Here is a 14193-nt window from a genome sequence, read left to right on the forward strand (position 1 = left end):
TCATTAAAAGTGAAATTGAACCACATTATTATGGTAAGCCTATTATAAAACTTAACTTACTTCCTCACCCTTAGTGTAGATACTACTGTTTGTTAAAAAAAAAAAATTCTCAGTATACAATTTTTTAGAAGTGTTTTTTTTTTCTAACTATAAAAATAACTGATTAATTATTTATCAGAAAATACTTGAACATATAGTTAATTTAGATTTTTTTTGAAGTAGCCGTTCTTATTTGTCGGTTTTTGTTTAACGTATTCATAGAATGCTTTAGATATGTTTTTCTGACATATTAAACTGTAATTTACCAAAAAAAAAAAAAAAATAAGGAGTACAGTCAGACTTGAGTTTACTCAATAATTTGCAGTAAAATTTTCTATTCGATCATAATAAATTCTATTTTTGAGTGAAAAAAAACTCAATTACTTCATATTTCTTTTAATAATTTACTTGAATTTTAAATGAACTCTAACCATTGAGTAACACTTTGTTTTCCCTTCTTCTATGATGCAGGTATCTTTTCTTCGATGTGATTCACAGCTTGACATGTACAAACTTATTTTAAATATTTGAAAGAAAAAAAAAAAAAAGTTGCAATTTGCAGCATCGGATGTCAATTTTCTTTAGAGCGGGTATTAGTGTTGTTGTTTGTTATTAAATAAGTAGTAATTAATATGACAATAAAGGTTTTAAAAGAGAAAAGGGTGTTTCACGCGGTTGAAAGGTGTAGATGTTGGTGAGCCACCCTCTCTGCCAGCTGGCTGTCGGGGAGAGGTCCCCAGATCCCCCCTGGCTCTGCACGTGACTACCACCTCCATCTTTCTCCAAAACCCCATCGCTTTCCCCTATCTCCTCCTCTCTCTCTCTCTCTCGTTCATTTCTTCCTCGTTTGCATCACGTACCCACTCTCTCTCTCTCTCTCTCTCTCTCTCTCTCTCTCTCTATTTATATATATATATATCGGAAAGAGGTTTCTCTTGAATCCACGTATACGTCGCCTACGCAGATACGCAAATTTGGTTGTTTCGTCGGGAATCTGTGAGGGTTTGACGTGGGGGGCGATATGAGATGAGGAGGAGTTGAGATTCAAATGCTACCGCATCAAAGCGGGGATTGGGATTCAAATGCTCGGATCTGCTGGTGGTAAATTCTTGCTTCCTTTTCGATTTTGTTTTGTTGTAATTCGTCTTGGTTTCTTGATCCTGCATTGTTTCTGTGGAATGGTTGATTTCTGAGTTTTTGAGATGTCGAATTGTGTGTTGATGGATTAGTGCGAGCTAGATTTAGATTTTGTGTACAAAATGTGGGGCTCGAGTGTAAGCGAATTGGCGATTTGGAGTGGCTGAGGAGGAGCATTGTGTAATCAGGTCTTTTTGAAGTATGTGTTGGTCCGGTTCCGGTGATAAAATCCAACTGCTTGTGTGCTGAGGCCAGACGAAAACTGGTTTTCTTTGTGGTGATGACACGGGTTCTCTTCAAATGGTGTTTTTGGAGAGGTACTTTTTACCCCCAAGTATGTACTTGTTCGGTGGCAATGGGCGCAACTTGAGGGATAGGAGACGAGAAAAATAGCATTGCCGTGCTATAGATGTCAAAAATTGAGGGTTTACCTTTTGTTATTGATGCATCATCGAGGTTTCAATTTCATTAAGTGTTGTTGGTGTGAGTTGGTAAAGTATTTAGTTGCTAATTGCTTTCAGTTTCATTTGAGGCATAACCCTAGAAGTTATATTTGGACGCCCAGCAGATGGTTGGCTAAATAGGTTGGTTTTTTTCGCTCATGTACTCCTTGCAGTTGGTGTGGCTTGGGAATGTGTTTAGGTTTGCTGATTGCTTCCAATATTTCTCATGCTCTTCCACTTCCATTAAATTTTAGGTGATATAATAGTTAGTTGAATATGAAGTTGATTGATCTAGATGCTGAGTTGGATAAAAACAGGACAGTAATTGTAGCAGAAGAGGCTTTTCAGGATGCTTTTGAAGTGTCATGGCAATTTTTAGTTGTTTGTTATACTAGTTTAGTTGTGAAGATATGGAGTAATGGTATTATTTGCCACTAAAATTTATGAAAGCACTTGAAGAAAATTATAAGTGTATGTTAATTTATTCTGAAATTTTAACTAGCTTATGTAGTATCATGTCTATGGAATTTTAGTGATTATAGTATAATATGAGTTCACTAAATGGCACAAGCTAAACTTTATTGGTTAATTATACAATATAGATGGAGTTTCTCAAATGGCTGGTTGTCATATTGAATATTTTGAATGTCTAAAAATTTCATGGATCCATCTAGCTTAGCTTTCTACTACCTTCTCATGTTATCCCACTCCATTAGCTCTCCCCACTTTCAACACTTTTCTGATGTAAACAACTACCTTCATTTCTGATTATGACCGATCTTTTGCTATTTTTTCTTTTTGAGTTGATGTGTATAAGGAGTGTGGGCAGCAAGTACATGTAAAGTATAGCACATATTATGGACAGAGCAATGCCATTTTAGTAGCCATGTATTATCTGAATTTTATTTTAGCCATGTATAGGAAGTTAAATTACATATCTGCTAAATTTTTACAAACTTTAGTACATTGCACTTACTATAAACCATTTGAAAATTTACATAATTTTGACATTTTAGTATATACCATATTCATGGAAATTTTTTTACCTTAAATCATTTGCAATTTTACTTAATTTTGACAAACTCTTGCTTGAACAAGATTTTCTCTTCTTGTATATTCTGCTAGACTTTTCGTGGTTTCTTCAGAAGACTGTCATGCCTTTCTATAGTGATCTCCAATATTTTACTTTTAAATTGTCCTTTCTGATGTCAAACATTGGCCTTTCATGTATTTTGCAGGTCTTATGACCTCCAGCTTGAAGAAGTCATTGCAATTAAATTTTGGAATTCGTTCTTTTGTAAGGGAATGCAGTTAGGTTAAAGATATCTTTTATGGGGTAAGAAGTGGGGGCGAAATGGTTTTGAATTTAAGATTCTTAAAGACATGGAGGAGACACGAGATGATACAGGGCCAGCAGAGCAAAGGCCTCCAAATGCTTCATGGTGGCCTTCAGATTTCGTGGACAAATTTGGATCTGTTTCTTTGGGATCCCAAGAAGAATCATTGAGTAGTACTGAATCACCTAGAAGTTCAGATCAAGATGTGTTGTCATTCCAGAAGGCATCACAAGTTGTATGGCAAACTGGAATGCTTTTAGAACCTATTCCCAATGGTTTCTATTCTGTCATTCCGGTGAGATTAATTGTTAGTGATACTTAATTGTTATTTTCTTTTTGTTGAGTCGTTAATTAATTGCTGTTCTTGTTCTTGCTTCCTGTCACGTCTTGTGCAGTCAATGTTGGAACCTGGGTATTTGAGAGATGGATGTGGTTTTACAAAGAAAATGCCTCCTATTTGTTTTTTTCTCATATTGTTCTTGTAAATATTCATACCATCAGATATTTCTTTTTGGGTTTAAGGGAAGATTTTCTTTGACAGATAATAAAGATTTGGAAGTTTTAGGTGCAGTGGTACTTGTGTTGTCTGTTCGCGTGCACGCTTTTAAACAATTTCCAAGAAACATTTTGTATAATTTTTCCCTTACTTTCAAAATGTCAAGAAACCTTAAATACACCACTCGCTTGTTCAAAGAGTATATGCACAAATGCAGATAAGTGCAACATTATCAATATATTGCTGATTTAGTGGTGTACCATCCACTTGTAACTATCATTGTCTTTGGTTATTTTGATTCATTTTCACTTGTTTACTGGTAGTTGACACTTGATCATGTCAATTGATTAAATATGACATTATACAGGAGAAAAGGCTCAAGGAGATCTTTGATGATATTCCTACTCTTGATGAGCTTCATGCTCTTGAGGCAGAGGGTTTGAAAGCCGATGTCATACTTGTAGATACTGCAAAAGACAAAAAGCTGTCCATGCTGAAGCAACTTATTGTGGCTCTGGTGAAAGGATTGAACTCAAATCCAGCTGTAATGATAAAAAAGATTGCTGGATTGGTGAGTAATTTATTTGTTTGTATGGATCTATGTTGAAGTTACCTTGAGCACACACTCTCTCAATTGATCTTATTTTTTTCTGTTTGATTCATTCCTTTATGCCTTACCTCTAATGTTTTCAACTGTCAAAGACTGCCACTTACATGTTGTACTAATACCATTCATGTCTTTATGATCTAACCTAGATATGAATGACGAATCACAATGCCATGTAGATAAGCTACCTGGTTCAGGACTGATGCTATGTTCTCTTTTCCTATTCATATAACTTCATCAGTTACATATACAAATAAACATAAATGAGAGCTGAATCATGGAATATGTGTTATCTAAAACCTGATGTTAGATTAACTATTCTGCTCTACTTATATATATCATAGGGTGAACTGCCAATTTAGTCCTTGAATTATCACCTGAGTGAAAATTAGGTCCCTAAACTATTTTTTTTTTCAGAAAAATCAATCCTTGAATTATAAAAATTTGCCAATTACATCCCTAATATTAAATTTGAAGCTACCATATTCAATTTTCCATCAATTTAAGTCACGTTACTTGCATGTGATACACAATGGAGGGCAGATTGGTAATTTTGCATAAAGAAATAGTGAATAGAGTTAACTTTGGAGGGTCAATTACACATTAGATTCACAACCTATATGAAATGTTAAGGGCTTATAGGTGAGAAAAGGATGGTATTACACTCTAAATTGTGTCAAGTGACTTAAGTTGTCGAAAAATTGGATAAAATAGCTTTGAATATAATAGTAGGGATGAAATTAGCAATTTTTAATGAATTTGGGGACTTATTTGACCAAAAAAATAATTCAGGGACGTAATTTTCATTAAGGTGATAGTTCAGGGACTAAATTAGCACTTCACCCCATAAGCACTTGTGATTTCTTTGATTAATAATTTAGGACATGTTTACATCATTAGGAAGATGATTTAACTTTGTCTGCGATGCCTACACAGGTTTCCGATTTTTATAAGAGGCCAAATGCAGAAGGTCCAGCAAAAGCTGCACTTGAAGAAACCTCCCACATGTCTGAGAATCGAGGAGTTCAACTTTTGGGGCAAATAAAACATGGTTCATGCCGTCCTAGAGCAATCTTATTCAAAGTTCTGGCAGACACCGTAGGTCTTGAAAGTAGGCTAATGGTGGTAAGCTTTTCATTTATTTGATGGTGTTTAACTGTTGTAGTTTGATTTTTTTTTTTTTTAGTTTTTTGGATTTTGTAGAGTTTCCAGCGAAATGATAAAGAAATTGTCAAATATATGCCATAAGTTTTTACGGTAGCACTGAAATGTGAAATGCTGTCTTTCCCTCCTTGTGTTTCTTTTTTGTATCAGGGATTGCCTATTGATGGAGCCGTTGAGTCTGTAGATTCATATAAGCATATGTCGGTGGTAGTTGTATTGAACTCTGTTGAATTATTGGTTGACCTGATGCGGTTTCCTGGTAAGCTGTTACCCAGATCGACCAAGGCAATTTTTTTGACCCATATTTCTGCAGCTGGGGAGAGTGATAGTGCAGAGAATGACTCGTGTGATTCACCACTAGAACCGAACAGTCCTCTATATGGATTCTCAGAGAGAGTGGATCCTGACAGGTTAGCTGATGTGGTTTGTAAATCCTAAATTGGTACAAAATTAGAAATTTGGAACCTGTGATGCTTGATGTTGTTACAAGCATGCACTACAAGAAAACTGATGTGTTTCATATTTTTTCTGTTGCAGTGCTGAAAAAGATGATAGCCCTCAGTTCCGAGGTAGATTTGATGTGCCCTCGAATGCACAAGGTCCCTCATTACGAAATATGATGTTGCGACCAATTACTTCCATGGAAGGAAAACTGAGGTGATTTATGTTTCCTGTCTTGACAACTGACAAGTCAAACTCTAATTCTCAAATGGCTTTTTCCTATGACCATCCCATTCCGTGTGTGTATTCTGTTCTTCTCGTTAAGTTTGTCCTATTGTTTGCCATTTGCTTGATTTTGAACCTCTAATGGATGGGACTGTGGGTTGTTCGTTATTAAATTTGCTTGATTTTGAACTTCTAATGCACGGGACTGGGTTGTTTGTTATTGAATTAATTTATTAATCCCTCCTCAGTTTATCACATAGTGAACCCAACATTGCAACTACATTTTGGCGGCGTAGTCGGAGGACGGCCATTGCTGAACAGCGGACTGCTAGTTCAAGGTTTTTCTTAATCCTAATGTGTTTTTCAAAGATGTCTTTCAAGTTTAATTTTGTAAGTTTTAAAGATTCAAAACTCCTGTAGTTCATGATGATAGATCATGTTTTGGTGCGGATCTAGGACCTTAGTACCCCCATTTTTATATTTATACTTGCATTGTGTCATGATTTGACTAGTAGGAACTTGACTCTACTGAGTTGTCCTATGTAAGAGACGAGAGAAAAATGAAATCATACAAGCTACCTTCGACAATAAACTCAACCTGGTTTCCAGTAATTCATGTGTTGAATTTACATATTGATAAGTAAAGTGAAGTGACAAACTTTTATTCCAGATGCCAAAACTTTATCTTCTTTTTTCAGAAGATAGCACTGTGATCTCTCTCTCTTTCTCTCTCTCTCAAAAAGTTGTCTTATCTTTAGCATAATATGGTCTGCTTCACTTGTGGTTTTAGCTGTATTTCAGTGCATCTTTTAGTGTGTCCTCTTGTTTACAGATGGCTTATTGTACGCCCTTGGGATACTGTTCATAAGATGCGTCTTATGAACCAAACCACGATATTTCAAGACAAAAAGAATAGAAAAAAAGTCGACCATGATTTTACCTATCATTTGAGTAATTTTGATATTTAATATTTTGCTGGGAGTGATTGTTGATCTATATTCTCAAACTGTTATTATCTCTATTTTCTCATTAATTGTTCGAAACTATTAGGTAAGGGACCTTTGAGTAACACAGATTTGGTATCTTATTATGGTTATAAAAAAGTGGTGACCCTAAAATATAGGTCACTGAATTTGGCAGAGGTTTTTTGTGCGTTGTAAGTAGTAGTGACGGGTTTGATGAGAGCAAATCTTGTGGTTGCTTCAAGTCAGTGCTTTACTAAGGGTTACTGGAACTGTTTGTCCAGTATAAATAGAAAGTTCAGCTGGCGATTGTACTACTAGTCCAACTTTATTAGTGACCTAGGAAACCGAGGCTATAAAAATATACTAACCCTGTCTCACGAAATAATAGTCAGACAATACATGTATATATGGTGCCATCTTTTCATTTAATCTCCCAATAATGCCAATAAGGTGCAGACTTCTTGATGGACTACATGGTCTCTATCAATTGTGATAGTTTATATTGTTCCAGTTATATTTAGGATGGATAATATTCTTGCGAATCAAGATTTAGCTTTTTGGTGCCATTGCTGTATAAATAGCATGCTCATAGAAATGCTTGCATTTTTAACATCAATTTTCAGGTCAGATACTTCTTTTTTGTTCTTTATATGGTCTCCCAAGATTTTCCATGATATTGTGTATTTTTCTGGCCCATGTCTAAAGTTGCTTTTGTAGGATGACCTTTTACTCTTTAAGCAATGTCATTGCATATAGTTGCCGTTGTAGTTATTCCTTTTTGTCTTTCTGGTTTTTCAGTCCAGAGCATCCTTCATTCCGGGCACGTGGGCGGTCCATGCTCAGTGGTGATAGGAAATCTTTTAGAGATTATGCTGATGACATGCCTACCTCAAGGTTTTATATCTATTAATTCTATTGTACCCCTTTGTATAGAAACTTTGATGAATGCTTTAGTGAATAATCCACAAGTTTCTTCTGCGCTGAGGCAGTGGATATTAATTGCGGTCTTATTACGTAACCAACAAACATTATTGATTGCCTTATAATTTTCATGTTTACAAGATTGGGTGGGGAATAGTTGGAATGGAATTGTATCCTGCGAATGACAACGTGTTGGGTGCAATTTATAGGGTCACATTAGGCATATGACTTTCGAACATATATTTCTTACAGACATTACATAATCAGTAATCTTAAACCAAGCTTGGGCCCAAAAGCTATCCCTTGTTTATTCAGATAGGCCAGAAAAAGACAGTATTGGAATTGATCCCTCCTTGATACGAGGGTTTCAGTTCAAGATAAAATGTAAAAACCCATTGAAATGACTTCAGGTATATAAAATTAATGCTTGTATTCCCATATTTCGATATCTTTGTTGTTAAATTGTTCATTATATTCCTCTCATTGTCTCCTGTGCTCAACTAGTTGCATCCCTAACAGGTTGATGTTACATTGTCTGCTGAGTTTTGTATTGGATAAGTTTGTGTGATTAATCTTTGCTTTAGCTTGTATGCGATGTTTCTTTCACAGCTCAATCTACACATCTTAAAGAAATAATATATATGTGTGTGTGGTCTTAAATTTGTGTTCAATTCTTGATTGTAGCTACAGGTCAGATGGTGCATCAACATCAGAAGCTCGCAGATTAAGAAGAAGAAGCATGAGTATTACTCCAGAGATTGGTGATGATATCGTAAGGTTGACGTTTATTTCATTATTTTCAAAAGGTCTTTGCTTCCTATAGTTTGTCGATTTCACTGAACTTACTCCATTGTGTGTAAGCTGATCTTTTTCTCCTGGTAAATATATTTTGGCATTTTTCATTTCAGTTTATTGGTTACGTTTAAAAAATTATTGGTTATTATTATACCTTTTTCCTTGTTATCTTGTCTTTATGCTGTTAAGATGTGTTCTTCATCTTGTATTTGATTGTGATTCTTAAATGTTTGTTGAAAGTATCTGAAAGTTATATCAGACAGGTCCCATGATTCAATCAAGTGGTAATAGGTCAATAAAACGATATTTTTTTTTAGAGCTCTGCTTTTTTATTTGAATGGTAGAATGGTATTGATCCCTGGTGCTCTGAGGTGCTTTGCTAACGTGAGGAGCCATGGGAAATCACCATCAGGCAAATGATGTCGTGTAGATTATCGACAATTGCACTGTTGCACCTTACACCGAAGGCCAAGTTAACATGTAATTTTTGAGTCCCAGCATCACAGTAGTGATGGCCACATTTTAGAGTACCTGGAGCTGATACAGTAACAAATTAAATGCAGCATCACTGCAATCATATCACTTTTTGTTCACCTCTTTTATCATGAAAATTAGTTTTGTTCTTCCACATGTACTGAGTGTTATCTCTCTTGACTGGTCTAGTAATTTTGTACTAAGTGGTGCTTGTTTTGCTTTGGTTGGCAAGGTTTAGCATAACGTTGCTTGTAGTATACATAATTTCTTTCCTTCTTCAAAATTCTCATTTCCTATCAATTGAAAACATTTACTGTGTGATGTAAAAAATTTTGCTTGAATGTTCAAATAAAACTGGTATACTTAGTTCTGCTTGACCAACATGGAGTAGTCAGTGGCCAGTTTTTGTTCTTAAGCCAAGTTTCTTGTAAATATTATCTCTGGCCAGTTATGAAAATTTGTTGATGTGAATATTTGGTGTCTGCCGACCCCACATAGTGGGAAAAGGCTTTGTTGTTGTTGAATATTTGGCGTCTAGTGTATTGTTCATGTGGACGCACTCAGCTCTAACTAGAGAATAATGCCTGACTGAGATGGACCATAAAGAGAATGTTATTTTATCTGATTTTTGGATATGTTTGTACAATTAATAACTATGAATCTAATGAACTGTATAGGGCTGTACGAGCGATGAATGAAACATTGAAGCAGAATCGACTTTTGAGAGAGCAGGGTGAGGATGACAGATCTGGTCTTCAGAAAAATGTATGTTTCTTCATTGCAGTAACTGAAGCACATCTACATGAAATAAAAATTTGTCAATGCTCTGAGTATGCTATTATGATAAGCCCATGGTGAAAATATGTTTTTTTGTTTGGAAATCAATGGTTATGCTTGTGTTCTGAAGGGAGGATAGTCAACTTGGTAACTGCACTGTTTGTTTTTTAGATTTTGTGTGTTTCCTAGTTTCATTATTTTGGGGCTTTGAGTCTGATCACCTGGCTGGTGGATGCATATATGCTTGTTGTTTTGGTGTGGCATCTTTACTAGTAGTTTAAACTCTGGATATACAGTAATTCTTAAGCCTGCAATTTGGAATTGTATAAATCTAAATCTTTATGTATGTTTCTGTGTGTTTATATATACGTATTAAGATGAAGTCTTGTTTCCCAGTCGTCAGATGCATGAAATTTTGAACTGACTTTGTTCTTACATCTAACAAATTCTCTTGCAATGTCTTGCATTGTGGTCTCCTCTACCCATTTATAACCTCCTCGTCAACTATTCACATTGCTTCTACATCCAGTGCACAACTACTCCTGGATCTTCATTCCATAATGTAGTTAAATACCCCTTTTCTGATTAGTGCTCTAGTCTTGCTGCCCGCCCTACTTTGAATCTACCTGTTCACTTATGAAGTAATGTAATGACTAATGGCATAACGTAAAGCCTAAAGGTAATAATAGTAACACATTCCTATTCAATCTTAAGAAGGAACATGATTTTTAATATACAACCGGTAACCTACTTTTCTTGACTGCTCTCTTAGGTGAATGAGAGATGCATACGATAGGCAACACAAGTTAATTAAATTCAAGTTGTCATAGGAAATTTTAATGTTGACTAAAATTTTCATTTTCATAGATCTTGTTTCACTTGTGTACCTTGTATTGGATAGATGTGGATGATTTCCAAGCATCAAATACTAACAACTTAAGCGCTTGTATTTTTATTTATTTTTTTATTTTAATTAGGGAACTGTTGTTGGCACTCCAAAAATGTCATTGTGCAATCCTCATGAGTACTTTTTTTTTTTTTGTTTTGGCTAAATATAAAAGTTTGGAGTGCACAATGAGATATTTGGAGTGCCCCTTTTAATTTATCATTATACTCTCTAAGATTGTAAAAGAACGTTTTTTTTTTTTTTTTTTTTTTTCCAACAGTTTATTATGAAGCAATTAATGTCAGCTTCTGAGCTTTAATTTTTTTGTTACCTCGTGTTTCAAATTTTCCTTTAGATGATTGTGGTGAATTTTCTGATTGAGATTGCTATACGTTTGCTTCCCCAGGATCAAATCAGTTCTCAAAAAGCAATGTCATTACCTTCATCTCCTCATCAGTACAGAAGTCAAACGTCTGATAGAATTGGACCTTCAGAGTTCACGACATATGATGAATTGGTCCTAACATGGAACAGAATTCTGGAGTCCGCCACATTTGATAATAAGCCTCTATTGCCTTACCAGGAATGGAATATTGATTTCTCAGAATTGACTGTTGGAACTCGTGTTGGAATAGGTAAGAATCACTTGTTTAACATACAATACTTCACTATGATGTTGGCTTGATAAGTGAGAACCCATCTGTTTCGTGAGGTAAAAGAAATGAGTTTGTTGTGAAAAGAAAGGAGTGTTTGTCATTAATGTTGTTTCTACTTTGTTTTTGTTTTGTTTTTTGTTTTTTCCTCTCTTTTTCAATTTTGAAGAATTCCTTATTTCATTACACAAATCATCACATCGTTAGATAAATAAAGATATAATAGTGGGATGAAATACCCATCTGCCTCAATTTTTTTCTAAATGTAGAGAATTAGGAAAATAAGTTGGGAGAATAGAAGAAAGGTCGGGAAAAATATAATTGGATTTGGTCCTTTAGTAGCAAAGTATGCTCTCCTTTAACCTTGTAACTCCCTAAGAAAGCTTCTGAATTTCAGGCTGCTTTTTTACATGCCCAACATCTCCTTGCAATTTGTAAGGTTTTGTGAACAACCCGCACCAAAAAAATAATAATAGTGATGTTAATATAAGATGAAGCTCAACTTTCCTTGGAAAAGCATCTAAATTTTCATCCGGAAAAATTAAAAATACAGTTTTAGTTGATTGAATTTTTTTTTTTTTTTGATTGCTTCTGCATTTAGGGTTCTTTGGAGAAGTCTTTCGAGGCGTTTGGAATGGAACAGATGTCGCAGTAAAGGTTTTCTTAGAGCAAGACCTAACTGCTGAAAACATGGAAGACTTCTGCAATGAGATATCCATTCTTAGGTATTTCTCAAAGATACCTTGATCATTGTACTGTTTTTTTATTTTGTGCTGCAGGTTTTTATTTTATTATCCATATAGTTTTCTAATGTGCTCTATGTTTTTCCCCCTTTTTGCACGTGGGTATCCAGTCGCCTTCGGCATCCTAATGGTACTTTCTGTTCTGATTATACCTTCCATTTTTCATTTGTCTGTGGTTGTTTGTATACGGTGGAGATATAGTAGATAGTAGATAAATACTGATGTATATTTTCCTTATTTTATACTGCTCTGGAATTGAATGTGATGTTTTCTGCAGTTATTCTATTTCTGGGTGCATGCACAAAGCCTCCACGCTTATCAATGGTTACAGAATACATGGAGATGGGATCTTTGTATTATTTGATTCATTTGAGTGGCCAGAAGAAGAAGCTTAGCTGGCGAAGGAGACTAAAAATGTTGCGTGACATATGCAGGTCTGTTCTTGCTATCCATGATTTATGAAAAAAATTTCACAGGACACATTTATTTTCAAGAACATGTATGCTGTTCCATTATTTCAAGCTCCTAAAATCCATTCATTACACTTTTAGAACATAAATCTGTTGGTACATGCTTTTGGTTATACTTATCTGAATCCTAAAGGGAACTGACGTGTATACACTATCTATGGCTTTTGGTTCGTAAATTCAGACTTACTAGCTCTGAAATCGACTTATCTGAATTCTAAAGAGAACTGCCAAAAGATAAACAACTGTAGCTCTGAAATCGACAGTTTCTTAGTCATGCCTATCGAAATGTTATCAATCTGATTAAGGCGGTTAGGTCCTATATGTTGACGAATGCTTGAAATATTTCTGTACTTTCTTTTGGTTTTTGTCTCTAAACGTTCAACACAGAAATACAAAACCAATTTGAGCTTACGTCATCTCAGTTTGCATGACTTCTTAGCAGTTGTGTAGGATAGAAGATTCCGTACGCTAGGTACCATTCAATGTTTTGATAGGATGAACTCGGGAATTCAGCATTTCATGAGATTTCCGGATGATGTAGCTAAATCTGCATATAGGATCTTATCATTGTCCAAATCCCGCAGGGCTGCTTGTACATTCAAGTTAAAGAATTTTGATAAATTTGCTCAGTTTTATATTATAGTATAGATAAGTAGTGACTCGAATCTTCTGTTTGCTACTAAAGGGGGTTGATGTGCATGCACCGGATGAAGATAGTTCATCGTGATCTAAAAAGTGCAAATTGTCTCGTGAATAAGCACTGGACTGTCAAGATCTGCGACTTTGGACTCTCGAGAATAATGTCCGAGACAAACATGAAGGACTCGTCGTCTGCAGGAACTCCGGAATGGATGGCACCTGAGCTTATACGAAATGAACCCTTCACCGAAAAATGTGATATTTTCAGCCTTGGGGTGTTAATGTGGGAGCTCTGCACTCTAAATAGACCGTGGGAAGGCGTTCCACCAGAGAGGGTCAGTAAGATATATATGACTTAATTAGTTTCGCTCTTGTTCTGACCTATAGCTAGGACAATCCAACCACCTGGTATTTTGAGAAAGCTAGAAGTTTTTTGAGTTAAAAATTTAGCTTTCTTCTATTCAGGTAGTTTACGCTGTCGCGAATGAAGGTTCCCGGTTGGAGATCCCTGAAGGTCCGCTAGGCAGGCTTATTTCAGGTGATCTATTGCTTAACCATAACAAAAATGTCGAGCTTTATACATTTTCCGTGAATAGTCAGGCTTCCGAGCTGACAGTTTTGCAACGTTTGTACAGATTGTTGGACGGAACCGCAGGATCGACCGAGCTGCGAGGAGATACTCTCCCGCCTGTTAGACTGCGAGTACTCACTCTGCTGACACAATGTTTTGTGTGTATAGAAAACATGGTAGAGGTGTTACTTTGTATTCTCGGCTTAAGGTGTATCCTCAACCTCTTCCTCTTGTCAATTTCTCATCTTTTGTATACTCATAAATTTGATTTCCCTTTTTTTTATTTTTTATTTTTTTTTATTGGCTTTTCATTTTGCATCCTCCGATGTTCCGCTGCAACGCTTTTTGTGCAATCAAAAAAAGAAAAAAAAAAAGAAAAGAATTAGCTTGTTTACGAACTTTGGTTGGAC

At 35.5% G+C, this 14193-nt stretch overlaps 1 protein-coding gene across 4 annotated transcripts; it reads left to right on the forward strand.

Moving 5' to 3' along the window:
• The first annotated feature begins 725 nt into the window (after window positions 1–725).
• On the forward strand, window positions 726–14046 carry LOC137740893 (serine/threonine-protein kinase EDR1). 4 transcript variants are annotated; one of them, XM_068480697.2, is made up of 17 exons: window positions 726–1140; window positions 2858–3251; window positions 3820–4023; window positions 4996–5184; window positions 5374–5633; window positions 5761–5880; window positions 6138–6227; window positions 7653–7748; window positions 8460–8552; window positions 9722–9809; window positions 11114–11342; window positions 11962–12085; window positions 12214–12233; window positions 12381–12537; window positions 13259–13547; window positions 13678–13750; window positions 13848–14046. In XM_068480697.2, the coding sequence occupies exons 2-17, from the start codon at window positions 3003–3005 to the stop codon at window positions 13928–13930; spliced, it is 2364 nt and encodes a 787-aa protein (XP_068336798.2). In that variant the 5' UTR covers window positions 726–1140; window positions 2858–3002; the 3' UTR covers window positions 13931–14046. The 4 variants fall into 4 exon arrangements, with proteins under 4 accessions (XP_068336798.2, XP_088555530.1, XP_068336799.2 ...); XM_068480698.2 differs by having other exon boundaries at window positions 878–1137; XM_088699403.1 differs by lacking the exon at window positions 726–1140 and adding an exon at window positions 1269–1760.
• Window positions 14047–14193: the final 147 nt, after the last annotated feature.

The sequence above is a fragment of the Pyrus communis genome, chromosome 9 (genome assembly GCF_041283825.1).
Source record: "Pyrus communis isolate YQ-2024b chromosome 9, ASM4128382v1, whole genome shotgun sequence".
NCBI classification, from domain to species: Eukaryota; Viridiplantae; Streptophyta; class Magnoliopsida; order Rosales; family Rosaceae; genus Pyrus; species Pyrus communis.